The sequence below is a fragment of the Labeo rohita genome, chromosome 9, assembly GCF_022985175.1.
Source record: "Labeo rohita strain BAU-BD-2019 chromosome 9, IGBB_LRoh.1.0, whole genome shotgun sequence".
Lineage (NCBI taxonomy): Eukaryota > Metazoa > Chordata > Actinopteri > Cypriniformes > Cyprinidae > Labeo > Labeo rohita.
This window is the reverse complement of record NC_066877.1, coordinates 3,767,000-3,783,938: the sequence shown is the minus strand read 5'-3', so window position 1 is coordinate 3,783,938 and position 16,939 is coordinate 3,767,000. Positions and strand designations below refer to the sequence as shown.

At 33.4% G+C, this 16,939-nt stretch overlaps 1 protein-coding gene across 2 annotated transcripts; it reads right to left on the bottom strand.

The window, feature by feature from the left end:
- Positions 1–240: 240 nt before the first annotated feature.
- rbm45 (RNA binding motif protein 45) lies at positions 241–11,256 on the bottom strand. Of its 2 annotated transcripts, none has more exons than XM_051119157.1 (10): positions 10,788–11,256; positions 10,572–10,694; positions 9,115–9,241; positions 8,920–9,039; positions 8,635–8,811; positions 6,775–6,904; positions 6,368–6,464; positions 3,663–3,826; positions 3,114–3,330; positions 241–679 (listed from the first exon to the last, which is right to left on the bottom strand). In XM_051119157.1, exons 1-9 carry the CDS (start codon positions 11,055–11,057, stop codon positions 3,138–3,140), a joined length of 1,401 nt encoding a protein of 466 aa, XP_050975114.1. In that variant the 5' UTR covers positions 11,058–11,256; the 3' UTR covers positions 241–679; positions 3,114–3,137. The 2 variants fall into 2 exon arrangements, with proteins under 2 accessions (XP_050975114.1, XP_050975115.1); XM_051119158.1 differs by having other exon boundaries at positions 241–407.
- Positions 11,257–16,939: the final 5,683 nt, after the last annotated feature.

Sequence of the window (16,939 nt, the reverse complement as noted above, 5' to 3'; positions counted from 1 at the left end):
TATATATATATTAAGCTTACTGACATTTTAAATATTATTGTGGGTTTCAATAGACAATAAAGGATCTTAGTAAGGATCAAAGATTTAAATACTGTTTTTTGGTTGTGCACCAATTCTGTAGAATGTCCCAAAATATACTCCAAGGCAGTTTAAACTATTCTCTCAGTTTAAACGCGGACACAGCAATAGTCATTAATTACCAACAAGAAATAAATAGGCCATTAAAGACAGCTTCATTTGTCAAACTCTTTTTATTGGCTCATTCCATTCACATTAGATACATACAGAGGCCATGCATGAGCTCAAACTCTTCTGAAGTTTTGTCTGTCACCTTTGTTAACTGGGATAGTTCACTGAAAAATGAAACGTTTCTGTCATCATTTACTCAACCTTTTGTCCATCCAAACCTGTATGACAATGTGGAACACAAAAGAAGTCCTTACACTTTGTCAATAAAATTAAATAAGATAAAAATAGTAAGGTGAACTATCACTTTAAGTGTCTCAATTGCTGGCAGTTGGCTAAGAGTAAACAAGAAAAAAAAGAGAAGTAAAACACTTTCTTTGTTATCAAAGAACTGAATCGGCAGTATGGCAGTCAGTGTCCGTCGTTATGAGGTCGTGTCATCATAAATAGCCGTCCTGTCATGTCGGGGTCATGCGTCATGTCATCTAAACCTCTGTAGGAACAAACACAGCATAGTCACAGTTACAGAAGTCTACAATCTTTAAGGAACTGCTGAAAATGATTTTAAATCATGGGCCGATTTAGGATCTCAAAACCAGAGCATGAAACGGAAGTTGCGACCTACTTTACTATAGCATTGTATCATATTTCAGAATAAAGGCATGGCCAAATCAGCAAAACTGCAGCAAAATGAAAAAAAAAATTATAATAATAATAATAATTAGTAAAAATAGTTCCATTGTCCACTGTTGATGCATGAAGGAGCACTTACTGAGACTTCACTTACAAACTCAGCAGTGTTAAAACAAAATTTTGAAATATTTTTACTATTATTTTTTTTAATAAACAGTTTTTAAAATAACGGTTTTCTATTTGAAAATATTTTAAAATGTAATTATTCCTGTGATGAATTTTCAGCATCATTACTCCAGTCTTCAGCATCACATGATCCTTCAGAAATCATTTTAATATGCTAATTTGCTGTTCAAGGAATATTTTTAGTATAGAAAAAAGCTTTTGTAGCATTATACGCTATACCTTTCAAAAGCTTGGACTCAGTATAATTTTTTTGTTGTTGTTTTGGGAAGACATTATAGAAATTAATACTTTTATTTAGTAAGGATGCTTAAAATTTAAAAGTGATGATGAAGACATTTATAATGTTACAAAAGATTTATATTTCAGATAAATGCTGTTCTTCTGAACTTTCTATTCATCAAAGAAACCTGAAAAAACTCTATTTAGCTATTTTCAACATAATAATATTTATAATGTTTTTTGAGCAGCAAATCAGAATGTTGGGATGATTTCTAAAGGATTTCTAAAGGAGTAATGATGCTAAATTCCGCTTTGAAATCACAGGAATATTTTACATTTTAAAATATATTCAAAAAGAAAACAGCTATTTTAAATAGTAAAAATATTTCAAAATTGTACTGTTTTTTGATGAGACTTGGTGAGCAGAAGCCTTTAAAAAGATTAAAAAGAATACAGTGCAAAAACTTTTGACTGGTAGTGTAAATAAAATATATTCATACTGAATATGTTAATATGCATTAGGAAAATAAAGTTTTTAATTATCTATTCTGAGCTCATGCCAACTTTAAAATCGATGCATTTAATTTCTGCACCACTAATAGCACCAAATGGAATTACAAAAATATATCAGACGTTTCCAAACACTCAAGTTGTAAACAAAGTTTACTTTTTGATTACTGTATTATTTAAAATACAATACTATTTAAATTTAATGTTTAATTCAATGTGTCGCTCGCCATTTCTGCATAATTGTGAATTTTACTAGCTATTTCTGGGTGAAAATTGTTAAAGAATTAAGTTTTTTGATTGTGTCCCAAATGATGCACTCTGCAACTTAAACACTATGTACTTACAGTATGTACTATGTAATGTATGGATTATATAAGGTTATTTCATCATATCTAAGTCTGATATTGACATTGACCATAACTGTTTTAATTGTGAATGTTGCTTACTCGTTTGTACATATTTGTTGTGCTTTTGATGAAAATTAACTACAAAACTTAAACACTATTCATTTAGCCAGTTTATGAAAGTGACAGCTATAAACAAACATCCCATAATTCCCTGTGGCAGCACATGAATGATAAAATACACAAATTAAGCAACAATTACACTCCTAATGAGCATCCCGTACTTTTCATTTTGTTGCAATAAAGCAAATGAGGAAAAATGACTAAATAGTTTCAGAAGGATCACTGAAGACCTGAATAATGGCTGTTGAAATTTAGCAAATTAAAACATATTTAAATATAACACAATTAACTTTAAATTATGATAATTCTCAATAAAACAGTTTTTACCGTATTATATAGGTGTAGCCTTGCTGAGCATAAGAGACTTCATTCAAAACTGTTTTTAAAATCTGTCAGGCTGCTGAAAGAACAAGTGTAATTCCATTTTCTGCCACTAGTATCAGTCAAATTACACACTGCAGCTCTAAACAAAATCATAAATGATTACAAATGCCATACAATAATTTCATGATGGCAAAACAATGGTAAAGGGCAGATATGACGTCAAAAGCACTGAATGCTTTGCTTGAACGAATTGTTTCTGATTGACATGAGATTATGTTGTCTAACTGGTATAGAAAGAAAAGCAAATACTTTTATGTAATTAGTGCAAAAGAGATATTACAACATTTTTAAGAAGCATTGTGTCTCTATATAGAATATGATCAGTCAGTTTAGTTCAGTTCACCTGTCAACCTGTCATTGTGTCTCAAGTCATCGACTTGACATTATATTGAGTAGAATAGATTTTGCCATGACTTTCATTTTGTTTCTTTGCTTTATTCTCGTACTCATAGCAGAAATAACACAATGCTGTGGTGGATTCATAAATATGTGAATAGTCTGTCTGTCTTACCTACGGAGCTGACTTACCTGTGTCTGTCGCAAGGTCAAAGGTCAGTAAGTTCTCTGGCGTTTGTGCGATTCCTCTTTCGGTGGGTCTGCCAGCATGACCTTCATCTTGACGCCATTAATCACTTTACCATGCAGTAGTGCTATGGCTTCGTGAGCAGGTTTTCGGTCTGCGTACTTTATATATCCCACATTCCGACCCGGAACCAAGTAAACCTCCATCAGGGAACCAAAACGACTGCATGGAGAGAACACACACACTGTTTATTACCACAGAAAATAAGTCTGAACCGTTCGCAAACCATTTTGAGCAATGACGCAAAGAGTTTTCAACTGGTTCAAGAAAATGAATCAAACTTTCCAATTATAACTCTTCAAAAAAAAAATCTACTGAAGATTATGAGACAAAGAAGGATTGTGATACATACATATTCTAATTTTATATCCACCCAGTGTATAAAAATCAGTAGTTAAAGAAAATATACACCTTCAAAATACACTACAACAGCCCAACACTATCAGAGGCACTGTATAAACCAATCATGAAGACACACAGACACAGAAACACACCAGAACACGTCCTCCAGAACATCCACAGGCAGAGGCGAGGGGTTGAAGATGACAAAGAGCCTCTCCTTCACCACGCTGTCAGATGACACCAGTTTCTTTAGAGAAGGGAGAGCTACATCTGTCTGCACACGTGTTTTCTGATGTGTAGGGGGCGCCGTATAGCCCTACAGGAACACAGGACACAAACACTTGTAAGTAATCAATTTGATGACTTCTGATCTGCAACAACATCATGTTTTCATCACATCTCTCAAGACAATGCAAATACATGATGAGCACATAGCGTATCAATGACACTGTGCTTTTTAACAATAACAACGACAAACAAAATTGAACCCAGAAGAAGTGTAAAGCAGCAATGTTGTTTTAATGTGTACTTAATCAAAAAAACAGTAAAAATAGTAATATTGAGATTTTTTAATTTGAAATAACTGTTTTCTTTTGTAATGTATTGTAAAATGTAATTCCTGTAAATTCCTGTTATTCCCGTAAAGCTGAATTTTCAGCATCATTACTCCAGTTTTCAGTAGGCGTTGACCGATGTTTTGCATGGGCCATGTCAATACCGATTATTACAGATCAAGTAGACCGATAACATCATTTTGAACAGATACATATATATTGTAAAATGCAATTTATTCCAGTAAAGCTGAATTTTCAGCATCATTACTCCAGTCTTCAGTAGGGGTTGACCGATGTTTTGCATGGGCCATGTCGATACGATTACTACAGATCAAGTAGACCAATAGCGTTATTTTGAACAGATATATATATATATATATATATATATTGTAAAATGCAGTTTATTCCAGTAAAGCTGAATTTTCAGCATCATTACCCCAGTAGGGGTAAAGCAATATGTTTTGCATGGGCCATGTCGATACCGATAATTACAGATCAAGTAGACTGATAACCGTTATTTTGAAACCGATATATATTGTTAAATGTAATTTATTTGTGAAAAGCTGAATTTTCAGTATCATTACTCCAGTCTTCAGTAGGGGTCAACCAATATGTGTTTTTCAAGGCCAATGTCGATACCGATTATTGCAGAATCAAATGGACCGATAACCAATATTTTGAAAATTAATGTCAAAATTAAGAATAACAAGGGTTTTGACAAAAACTTTCTTTAAATTAATTTAAACTATTTTGAATGATATGATAAATTACACAAATTAAGCAACAATTACACTCCTAATGAGCATCCTGTACTCTTCACTTTGTTGCATTAAAGCAAATGAGAAAAAGTGACTAAATAGTTTCAGAAGGATCACTGAAGACCTGAATAACGGCTGTTGAAATTTAGCAAATTAAAACATATTAAAATATAACACAATTAACTTTAAATTATGATAATTCTCAATAAAACTGTTTTTACCGTATTATGTAAGTGTAGCCTTGCTGAGCATAAGAGACTTCATTCAAAACTGTTTTTAAAATCTGTCAGGCTGCTGAAAGAACAAGTGTAATTCCATTTTCTGCCACTAGTATCAGTCAAATTACACACTGCAGCTCTAAACAAAATCATAAAAAATATTACATATCAGCAAATCAGTTTTGAAAATTACTAACATCGATAACCATAAAAATGTTATTTTGAACTGATTGTAAAATGCAATTTATTCTTGTAAAGCATAATTTTTTGTATCATTACTCCAGTCTTCAGTAGGGGTACAGATATGTTTTGCACTGGCCATGTCAATACCGATTATTACAGATCAAGCAGAACGATAACCGTTTTTTTGAACTGATATATATTATAAAATGCAATTTATTCCTGTAAAGCTCAGTTTTCAGCATCATTACTCCAGCCTTTAGTAGGGGCTGACCGATATGTTTATCAGGGCTGATGCTGATACCGATTATTACAGATCAAGTGGACCGACAGCCAATATTTTAAACCGATATACAGCAGTCAACATTTGAAGTGGATCAAAACCTTTCATCAAAGTTGTCCTAAAACCAAAACAATATCTGTTCTCGTCTTTTGATTTACTTTTTGATCTACTTCAAATGTTGACTACTGTATATTGTAAAATGTAATTTACAAAAAAAAGCTGAATTTTCAGCATCATTGCTCCAGTCTTCAGTAGAGTTCGACCGATATGTTTTTTTCAGGGCAGATGTACTGATTAATTACAGTTCATGTGGACCGATAACTGATATATTGAACCAATATATATGTCTGGGGTAAAAATGAAAATATCAAAATTAAGAATAACGGGTAAAGGGTTTTAACAAAAACTTTCTTGAAATTTTATTGGCATATCAGTTTTGAAAAAGACTAATATCGATAACCATAAAAATGCTTAATGTTGGCGCCAATAATCGGCCAAGCTGATAATCGGTTGGCTCCCTAGTCTTCAGCGTTACATGATCCTTCAGAAATCATTCTTATATGCTGAAAAACATACTGACCTCAATATTTTGAACAGCAGTGTGTATTTGACATACATGATACGAGTTAACACTGATGATCAAGTAACTAGAATAGCATGTACAAAAATTGTAATGTGATAACTATGGCTTATAAAGTAATAGTTCACTTAACAATGAAAATTCTTCTTTGTTCCAGAACTATATGACATTTTGTCTTCCTTGAAACACAAAAGTAGAATTTCTGAACAAACTACTAATTTACAGACAATGCAGAGATGACTAAGGAATCTTTCGAAATTTCTCATTGTACAAACATTACCCACCGTGCTAGTCTTCATTAGCTGTGCCCCAGTGGGGCCGTTCCACACCATAGACATCATCTGAGCGGCAACAAGCTGCATCGCCATCTTCCCCACAGGACTGAACATAGACAACACAACAAATACAATCTGCACTTGCACACATACAGCTTAATATTTAATAACTAACTATAACTATATAATAGTTTGATCCAAATGAAAGTATGTTAAAAGCAACCTAAAGGCACTACTATTTCCTGTGGATTTTTTATTTATGGGTGAACTACCCCTTATACTTCTAATAAGCGAATGCTAACTGAGGATCAGTGGAAACAAAACGCATTTTTAATGAAGCAGCATATACGTTCCCATCACCGGAAGTACAAACATAATTTTGAGATAGAATGAGTTGAATGTAAAGCGGACTCTACCTCGTCCTGTCCTCCCCATCGTCTATGTAAGTTACAGAGAGACGGTTTCCAGGCGGATACTCGAACCCATTCAGCTTCTCTTTAGCATAAACCGCAGAGCCCAGGTTATTATACCGCACCACCACATGACCTGTAGAACACACACATACTGTCAGATGAAGGAAACTATGAGTAAACATTTTAAAGTCTACTCTTTCCATTATGTCAGTAAAAACTCTCATGACTCTCTTTCTTTCTGTGAAAGTATTCTGAAGTCATACGATAGCTTTGTCTGAGGAACAAACATAACTTTAAAAGAGAAGTCTAAAACAAAGATTCACATATAATGTACTCAACTCCTTGTCATCCAAGACATTCAGTTTCTTTCTTCAGTCGTAAAGAAATTATGTTTTTTGAGGAAAGCATTTTTTATAATGGACTGATACGGTGCCCTGATTTTGAACTTCCAAAATGCAGTTTAAATGCGGCTTCGAACGATCCCAAATGTGGTGTAAACAATCCCAGCTGAGGAAGAAGGGTCTTATCTAGTGAAACTATCAATATTTTCATTTAAAAAAATACAATTTAAATACTTTTTTTTATCTCAAATGCTCGTCTTGCCTTTCTCTCCCTGATCTCTGTGTATTCTGGTTCAAGACAGTTAGGGTATGTCAAAAAACTCCAATCGTATTTTCTCCCTCAACTTCAAAAATCATTTCAAAATCATCCTACATCACTGCAGAAGTACCAACACAGTCTTTACAAAGTGAACAAGAAGATCAAACACCCTTAACAAAAAAAGGTAAAACAGATATATAAGACGATTTTGAAGTTGAGGGAGAACATGAGATGGGAGTTTTTCGACATAACTGTCATGAACCAGAACAACAACAGTCCAGGCAGAGTAAGACAAGGTGAGTGTTTGGCATTAAAAAGTATATAAATTGTATTATTTTTATTAAAATAATCGATCATTGCGCTAGATAAGAGCCTTCTTTCTCGTCTGGGATCATTTACAACCGAATTTGTGATCGTTTGAAGCTGCATTTAAACTACATTTTGGAAGTTCAGACTCGGGGCACCATATCAGTCCATTATATGGAGAAAAAATGCTGAAATGTTTTCCTCAAAAAACAATTTCTTTACGACAGAAGAAAGAAAGACGTGAACGTCTTGAATGACAAGGGGGTGAGTACACTATTTGTAAACTGTTGTTCTGGAAGTGGACTTCTCCTTTAATATATATTTAATATATACAAATTTGTTCAAAAGTTCGGGGTCAGTAAGACTTTGTAAAGTTTTTGAAAGGTCACTTATGCTGCATATATTTGATATTTGATTATTTCACCTGCCAGTTAAAGAACAAGCAGGTGTATTTTGACTGCATGTTGTGCCCTCTGAACACATTTTGAGCCCTTACGCTTGAAGACTCTGAATGCATGTCTGACAGCAAAGAATGCTGATTATTCAGGGCGTGGATCAAGCCATTGTACAGAGGGCATGCATGCCCCGATGAAAACAAAACATCCTGCCACAGCTAGTAGGGTAAAGAGTCAAAATAAGAGTAAAACAAGACGTAAAATATCTTCTTAAGCCCTGTATTGTTTCGGGTATGGTTGACATTTGACAATTGTCTTGTTCTCGAAAGTGCTTGTTAATGTTATCACAGTAAACCAAAATCTACTGACTTTGCTCACAACGGGTATAAAAAAAATCCTAAAATGGAAACTATGAAATTTGCAGTTATGAAAACTATGAAACTATGAAATACAAAAATAAAATCATAAACTATGGAAAATTGTAATTTTGGGGAAAATTATCTTTTAAAACAGTTTAGTAAGGTTGTGCAACCATTGTAGAGCAGTGGGTGGTATATATAACCTTTGCTGAAGCCGTATTGATCTCTCTGCATCTCACAGAAATCCATCCCCGGGATCAGGTCAAACAGACCGCATATCTGCTCCTGCGTGACCGCGACCCGCGACGACACCATCAGGCACCGGGTGATGATGTCAGAGCTCCACGTTTCCCCTGCGGTGTAGCTGCTAGACTCGTGTGCTGCAGGAAACCATGCGATGATCAAGTCAAACCCTCAGGCATCCTTAAACTGCGTCGCCACTTTCAAACAAAAGCATGGGTGTGAACTTGAAGTGGCTTGATACTCACCAAAAGTGTATGAGTTGGAGCCTGGATCGTTTCCAGAGTGCTCCGATCTGAGGTTGGTAAAATAATCGTTGTCTGCTGATGCGTTTTTGGTTCGGGGCTCAGCTAAAATAGCTCTGAAAGCTTCAGAGACAAACAACTTATAAATGCATCTGAAAACAGCAACAAGTCATAAAGTATGGGAAATGACACACTTACTCTTGTCACAGTTTTCTATGGCTTTGGCAGCTTGTGAAGCTTTGTGGAATCTTACATAACCCAGACCTTTACTTTCACCTGTGGTCTTATTTCTTATAATAATAGCGTACTCTATATTGCCATAAACCTGTGGAAAAGACAGCAAAGAGAGAGAGAACCTGTCAAAAAATACCCCACTACTATTTCACCTAAAAATCCAATGAAAGACTAAATAATAAATTATGTTTCACTTAACCTGTTGTTAGGACCATGCATTATTTACAATTAATCAAACTGTCTCCCCAGTTACTAATTCTATTATTATATTACTTATTAAATGCAAAAAATGGTGCTAATAACACATTTCTTTTTTGCAAAATATAATTTCACACATCATTTCCTTATGATTTTAGGCAAAATTTTACTGATATTAATACTAAAAATACATTTAACTCTTTTTTTTTTTTTTCATTTTATTTCCTTTTAATTTTGGGGTAAAATTTGTTTTTATACATCCGCCCTTTAAGACATGCTTTCAAAATGTCCATCAGAAAATGCTTTAATGTGCCACATTGTTTTTTTTTGTTTGTTTTTTTTTAAAATAAGTCTCTTCTGTTCACCAAGTCTGTATTTATTTAATCCAAAGTACAGCAAAAACAGTAATATTGTAAAATATTTTGACTATTTAAAATAACCGTTTTCTATTTGAATATTTTAAAATGCACTTTATTTATGTGATTTCAAAGCTGAATTTTTTGCATCATTTCTCCAGTCAAACGATCCTTCAGAAATCATTCTAATAATTCAATTTGCTGCCCAAAAAAACATTTATTAATATTATTGTTGAAAACAGCTGAGTGGAATTTTTATCTGAAATAGAAACCTTTTGTAACATTGTAAATGTCTTCATCATGACTATAAATAAATGTAAAGCATCCTTGCTAAATAAATTTTAATAATTTCTTTCCTAATTATACTGACTCCAGGCTTTTGAATGGTATAGTGTATAATGTTACAAAACCTTTTAGTTTCAAACAAATGCTGATCTTTGGATCTTTCTATTCATCAAAGAATCCTAAAAAATGTATTCAAGTGTTTTAAATATTGATTATAATAATAAATGTTTCGTAAACAGCAAATCAGCATATTAGAAAGATTTCTGAAGACTGGAGTAATGATGCCTGAAATGTAATTAGCTGTTATTTTAAATATTAGAAATATTTCACTTGTGCTGTTTTTGCGGTACTTTAGATCAAATAAATGCAGGTTTATGAGCAGAATATATTTCTTTGAAAAACATTAAAAATCTTCCTGTTCTATAACTTTTTACTGGGAGTGTATATGAGCCATTTTAACTATATTACTGTTATTACTGGGGGAAAACATCATATATTGGTCCTATATGAAATGTATTTCTCTTAATTTTGGGGAAACATTTAACGTTTACATATTCAGCATGAGTTTCCATCATTAAATACCTTAAATTTTTCTTTTAAATCGTCCTCAGTGAAGGATTTTGGGATCATGACAAATATTCTGGTGAGCTCCTCATCCTCCACATCTCGATGACTGCCAGAAGATCTGGACTGAGCGATGAAGACCTGAACGAGCACGAGCACGAAACGCTTAACTTACATCCAGCACTGAGAACTAACACTGTAATTGTGGATGATCTCGGTGTTGCATTATGGTACCTTAATAGGTTTGGTTCCTTCAGCCAGGCATTTGCCGTGCATCTCCTCCATCGCTGTGCAGGCTTGCGAGGACTTGGCGAATTTCACGAACGACACCCCTTTCGACTCTTTCGTCTGCTTGTCTTTCACCACCCATATGTCCTGAATCTCCCCGAAATCTGCGAAATGTTCCCGTATGATCTCTTCAGTTATAGATTTACTGGTAACGAGAAACAGACGACTGTTTGGCGGCTCGTCCAGATATGAAGAGGCTCGGTTAGATTCGTCCATAGTAACAGTAATAGGTCGAATTTATATTTTTAATCTGTCAGGCATTTAGCGAGCAAGCAACTGTATGAAAACTGACACTTTGACAAACCGATCTGAAAATCCCTAATATACACTGTATAACTGTGTGCCGATACGGTCAAAATGATATTACTCCAATATCTCAACAACACACGCGAATTACACAGCAACTGAACAAACGCGCAGAAACACATTTCATAATAAAAGTCAAAACAAAACCCTGGGGTCCTTTTACGTCACATGCCGTGGTTTATTGTTCGGGGAAAAAAAACATTAACAGGTTTCGTTTTGTTCATTAAAACCGTCTTAAATAAAATAAATAAAATCTTAAAATAAAATAATAAAATCAAAATAAATTAATTAATTAAGCCGTCTTAAAATAAATCTTAATTGTAAATAAGTGTCATTCTGGGGCTTCAGGACAGCTTAAAGTACAATGACAAACTAAACTCTTACAGCACTTAAATAAATAAAATTAATATTTAAATCGCTTAAATATTTGACAAAAATGTTTATTTTTTTTTTTTTTTTTTTTTTTTTTTTTTTTTGGTGAGACTGTTCTTTTTGAATATACATTTGCCTAGTTATATTAAAAACACTTTTTAAACATTTTTTTTTTTTTACAGCAAGTGGCTAATGGCCAATATAAAAATAAAATTAACCCCTTCAGACCCTGCGATGGACATCACATGATTTTTTTGTTTAAACCAATAAAATTTTATGTTTTTAAAATATGAGCAATGCCTGGTCACTGATTGGTCCCTGATCAACAAAATGAAGATCTGACTCCTAACTTAATCTGATTGAGCTACAGACATCACAAAAGAGAGACATGATAACCAACTAGACAGGAAGAGGAGAAACCCCATATTTTACCTTTTATATGCAGAGTTATGTTAATGGTAGACTCATCAACTTGCACCGGTTGTAAAATTAAGACTATAAAATAATAATATTCAAAGTTATTTTGAAGATCTGTCAGAGTTGCAGAACACAGGATTTTTTTTAAATTTACTGTCCATCGCAACGGACATCAGGTCTTAGCAGGAACCTCATGAATTAGTTGTATAACAGGTTGAGAAATTTGTGCAAGCATTTTAAAGTTAAATGCAGAGGTACAAATTCAAATGTTAATGTTTTATGAACACTGATGTTAATTAATGAAAATAATATTAATATGATTCGTTTATGTCTTCAAAGTGACTATAACCTGTAGATCAATTTTTCATTGGTTTTATTGAGAAACAGCCATAGGGGATGTGAGATCAGTGAATACACAGCAACACACACACACTCACACCACTTCCACACACACTGATGCCTTGATGCTATAATGCACACAATCATATATTTATCAAATCAATCAGCAAGTACACATAAACCCATATATATACACGCAAAGTCATTTTTACATATACTCAGATTCACCCACTTCCACCAAAAAACAATTTTTTTGAGACTTACCTTTTTTTTCCACATTCTTATGGCATTGTTCATTCTTACAGTATGTGTTCTGTTCAAAATCTTAAACACTAGTTCAACTATAGTGCACAAACTCTACTTATTATGTATGGTTAAAATATGCAGATTTTTTTTCTTCAGTCCTGGCATCCATTGTAGTGGACATGAGAAAAATCTAATAAAAAATGAGTTTGCACAAATCTTTTTTTTTTTAGACTTATTTATATGTTGGAGAAGAGCAAATATCAAGAGGACAAAAAAAATTTTGTTCAGTGAAAAAAATTCAATTTATAAATTAATAATATTATTAAAATATATTGATATTAAAATGTATTAATATTCGTAAAACACAAACTGACGATGCGTGATGTACTGACATAAAGTTGGCTTGACGTTGGACGTTGGATATTCTCAAATTTAGGGACCGTCTCTAAAGTTACATACGACATTAGTATACACTTTTCTAACTTCAATAGCATTTATAGCAATTGATTTACAGTCACACAACCAACTGTAAAGTGTTCGTGTAGGTGTCAGCTATAATGCACACCTTTTACATTTTTGATATTTATTCAAATAAACTGTAAATCATATGTTAAAAATGCTATTTTTCATAACCGAATGAGCTCAAAAACATTTTCTGTAATTTAAAGCTCAATAGCATTTGAGTAAAATGACTTACAGTCACAAAAACAACGATAAAATGTTCATGATTCTAGAAACATGACAGCTGTAGCCCATTTTCTGAAGATTAAAATGCGCTGACTCATATGTTAAAAATGCTTCAGTCCACTCCTTGTGAAGTGCTCTTAAGTTCTTGAATCGGCTTTTCCTTACACTCTTCCCAAGGCTGCGGTCATCTCCTTGCTTGTGCACCTTTTCCTACCACTCTTTTTTGCTTCCAGTCAACTTTCTAGGAATAACTTGAGGATTTTTGTGTATGTGACAAAGATGATATGTTGTCTGTGTCTTATCAACGTGCTGTTTTGTTGTTGCCTCAAAAGGGTGATTTTTGCTACAATGTGTTGTAAAAACCTTAGCTAAAAGCTTTTATCTAAGATTTTTGTCTTAAACCCTATTCACAAAGCTGCTGAGACAAACTTTTCCTAAGGAATAGAGAAAAGTCTTAAGTAAGTCATTTTACTCAAATGCTATTGAGCTTTAAATTATGGAAAATGTTGTTTTTGAGCAGATTCGGCTATGAAAAATAGCATTTTTAACATATGATTTACAGTATATTTTAATAAATATCAAAAATGTAAAAGGTGTGCATCATACTTGACACCTACATGAACATTTTATCGTTGTTTTTGTGACTGTAAGTCATTTTACTCAAATGCTATTGAGCTTTAAATGATGGAAAATGCCTTTGAGCCCATTCGGTTATGAAAAATAGCATTTTTAACATATGATTTACAGTATATTTTAAGAAGATATCAAAAATGTAAAAGGTGTGCATCATACTTGACACCTACATGAACATTTTATCGTTGTTTTTGTGACTGTAAGTCATTTTACTCAAATGCTATTGAGCTTTAAATGATGGAAAATACCTTTGAGCCCATTCGGTTATGAAAAATAGCATTTTTAACATATGATTTACAGTATATTTTAATAAGATATCAAAAATGTAAAAGGTGTGCATCATACTTGACACCTACATGAACATTTTATCGTTGTTTTTGTGACTGTAAGTCATTTTACTCAAATGCTATTGAGCTATAAATTACAGAAAATGTTTTTGAGCCCATTCGGTTATGAAAAATAGCATTTTTAACATATAATTTACAGTTTATTTCAATAAATATCAAAAATGTAAAAAGTGTGCATTATAGCTGACACCTACATGAACATTTTATAGTTGTTTTTGTGGCTGTAAGTCATTTTACTCAAATGCTATTGAGCTTTAAATTATGGAAAATGTTGTTTTTGAGCCCATTCGGTTATGAAAAATAGCATTTTTAACATATGATTTACAGTATATTTTAATTAGTATCAAAAATGCAAAAGGTGTGCATCATACTTGTCACCTACATGAACATTTTATAGTTGTTTTTGTGACTGTAAGTCATTTTACTCAAATGCTATTGAGCTTTAAATTATGGAAAATGTTGTTTTTGAGCCCATTCAGTTATAAAAAAATAGCATTTTTAACATATGATTTACAGTTTATTTCAATAAATATCAAAAATGTAAAAGGTGTGCATTATAGCTGACACCTACATGAACACTTTACAGTTGGTTGTGTGACTGTAAATCATTCGCTATGAATGCTATTGATGTTAGAAAAGTGTATACTAATGTCGTATGTAACTTTAGAGACGGTCCCTAAATTTGCGAATATCCAACGTCCAACATCACGCCAACTTTATGCCAGTGCAGGACTGTCACTTTATGCACAACTGTAATTCATAATGGACTAGCAAAAGACCTGGTGGTGATTACAACAATTTTTTCACATCCTGTTTTTATTATTATTTTTCCATATGAGTTTACAGAAGTCAGAAAAACGAGTTAGGAGTGTATTATTTTTGAGTGGGCTCAAAAGAAGCCAGCAGGTATCAAGTCTAGCTTTTGACTGACTGTTCACTGAGCTCAGGGATGGCTGATGGGAGTGTTGCTGAAAGAGCCCAATAGAGGGAGCTGTAAACTCTAATTAGATTTTCTGTGAACAGCAGAAATTTTTTACTGCTCAGCTCAGGCATGTCACCTGTGCATTGATGCAAATCTGTGGATCTGATTGATTCTAAATTTCAGATGGAAAATAGACTCTGAACCTTGCTTCTTTATCTGGTCACACTGACTGCACTGGCATTTTATGTTCTCATGGGTGAAGGGATTTTAGGAAGTGGGGAAGTTAAATGCGTGATGTCAACAGCACAATATGACAACCCTGTTCTATTCAGAAAGCGTGCACTCTCAGGGTTTTTTATGAATTTCAATGTGATTCTATAGCTCTTTTATGACATGCCAGGGTTATTTTGATGTTTTGGTTACAGTTGACAAATTTCACCGTCAGTAGGCACTGCTGTCTTTATGGTTAAACGCTCATTTCCAGATGGGGAATGTCAAACACTACTGATTCTGAACGAAGATGTTTTCAGACATACATGACTGGAATTAAATTAGACAAACACAATTTTTTTTCTGTGGCTTTTTACATACATACAGAGGGGGTATTTTTAAGTTGTGTAACTGCCATACACAATTTTAATTAGGCAAGTTATGGGTAGTTTTTAATTCCCAAGCTGGTAGATGTGAATAGAAGTTGACATGATGTGAATTCAATGATTTATCCATGCTAGAAGGTCACAGCTGAAGGATGTGCTGCATTTTTATGAGCAGTGTTGCTTGGGCACTTTCCCTTTGAGAATGGGTAATCAGTTTTTATCAGGATAAACCGGAAATTCCAGTAGTATCAAATGAAACATAAATTGCAACTGAATGTTGTTCATACTGTTACAACCCATTTATGGCCCAACATAAGAAAACCATTCTAAACAAATGTAACATTGGCCAGGGCAAAAAGTTAAGATTTTATTGTACAAATAAAAATAATATGAATAAAAATAGAAACAGCAAGAAATGTATTTAAACAAAAACAAATCATAAACACAACAATCAAACACAACAAAATCTTCCAGGTCAGCACACTTACCTATGCTTTCTATGTACTCTGTAGTAACTAAAACAATCACTCACCATCCTTGAACAAATGAAATGAAAACAAATAATCAAAATCAAACACAAAACTGAGCTCCTGAAGTGCCACCAACAGCTCTTAAATAGGCAGAGGCTTCAGGTGTTCTTACTAGTCTCCACCCCCATCCATTTAGCAGCTGCACTTAGGAAAGAAAACAGGGAAAGAAAGAGCAGGGGCTCGTAACAATACTTTTTATATAATACTGGAAGAGTATCTATTTATAAGACTATTATCTAGCTGAAGGTCTGCATGAACAGGTAGCTAAACTTAATTAAGGATTATGTTCTTTTAACATCTGAGTGGGAAGCATGGATTGGATCAATATTGGGGCCACTTTGCAATCATTTAAAAGCTTTAGTAGCATTTCGGGAGTATTTATTATCATCTTTCTCTTGTACATTGCCATAAGTGTTGATTTGCTCACTCACTCACTCACTCACTCACTCACTTACTCACACACTCACACACACACACACACACACACAAAAGAGTGTTAATTATCATGTAATTATCATGTAATTTTTCTTACAAGAAAATTGAAAATCTCAAGATAGATTCAGACTGCATTTCACCTTCCACATTAATCCAAGTGTTGCAGTTTGTTTTTAAATGTGTATGTCATATTAAATGTACAACTTAAAACCATTTATTAAATGATTGCTATTAGATAATATTACTACTAATAATTCTAAATCTGGGC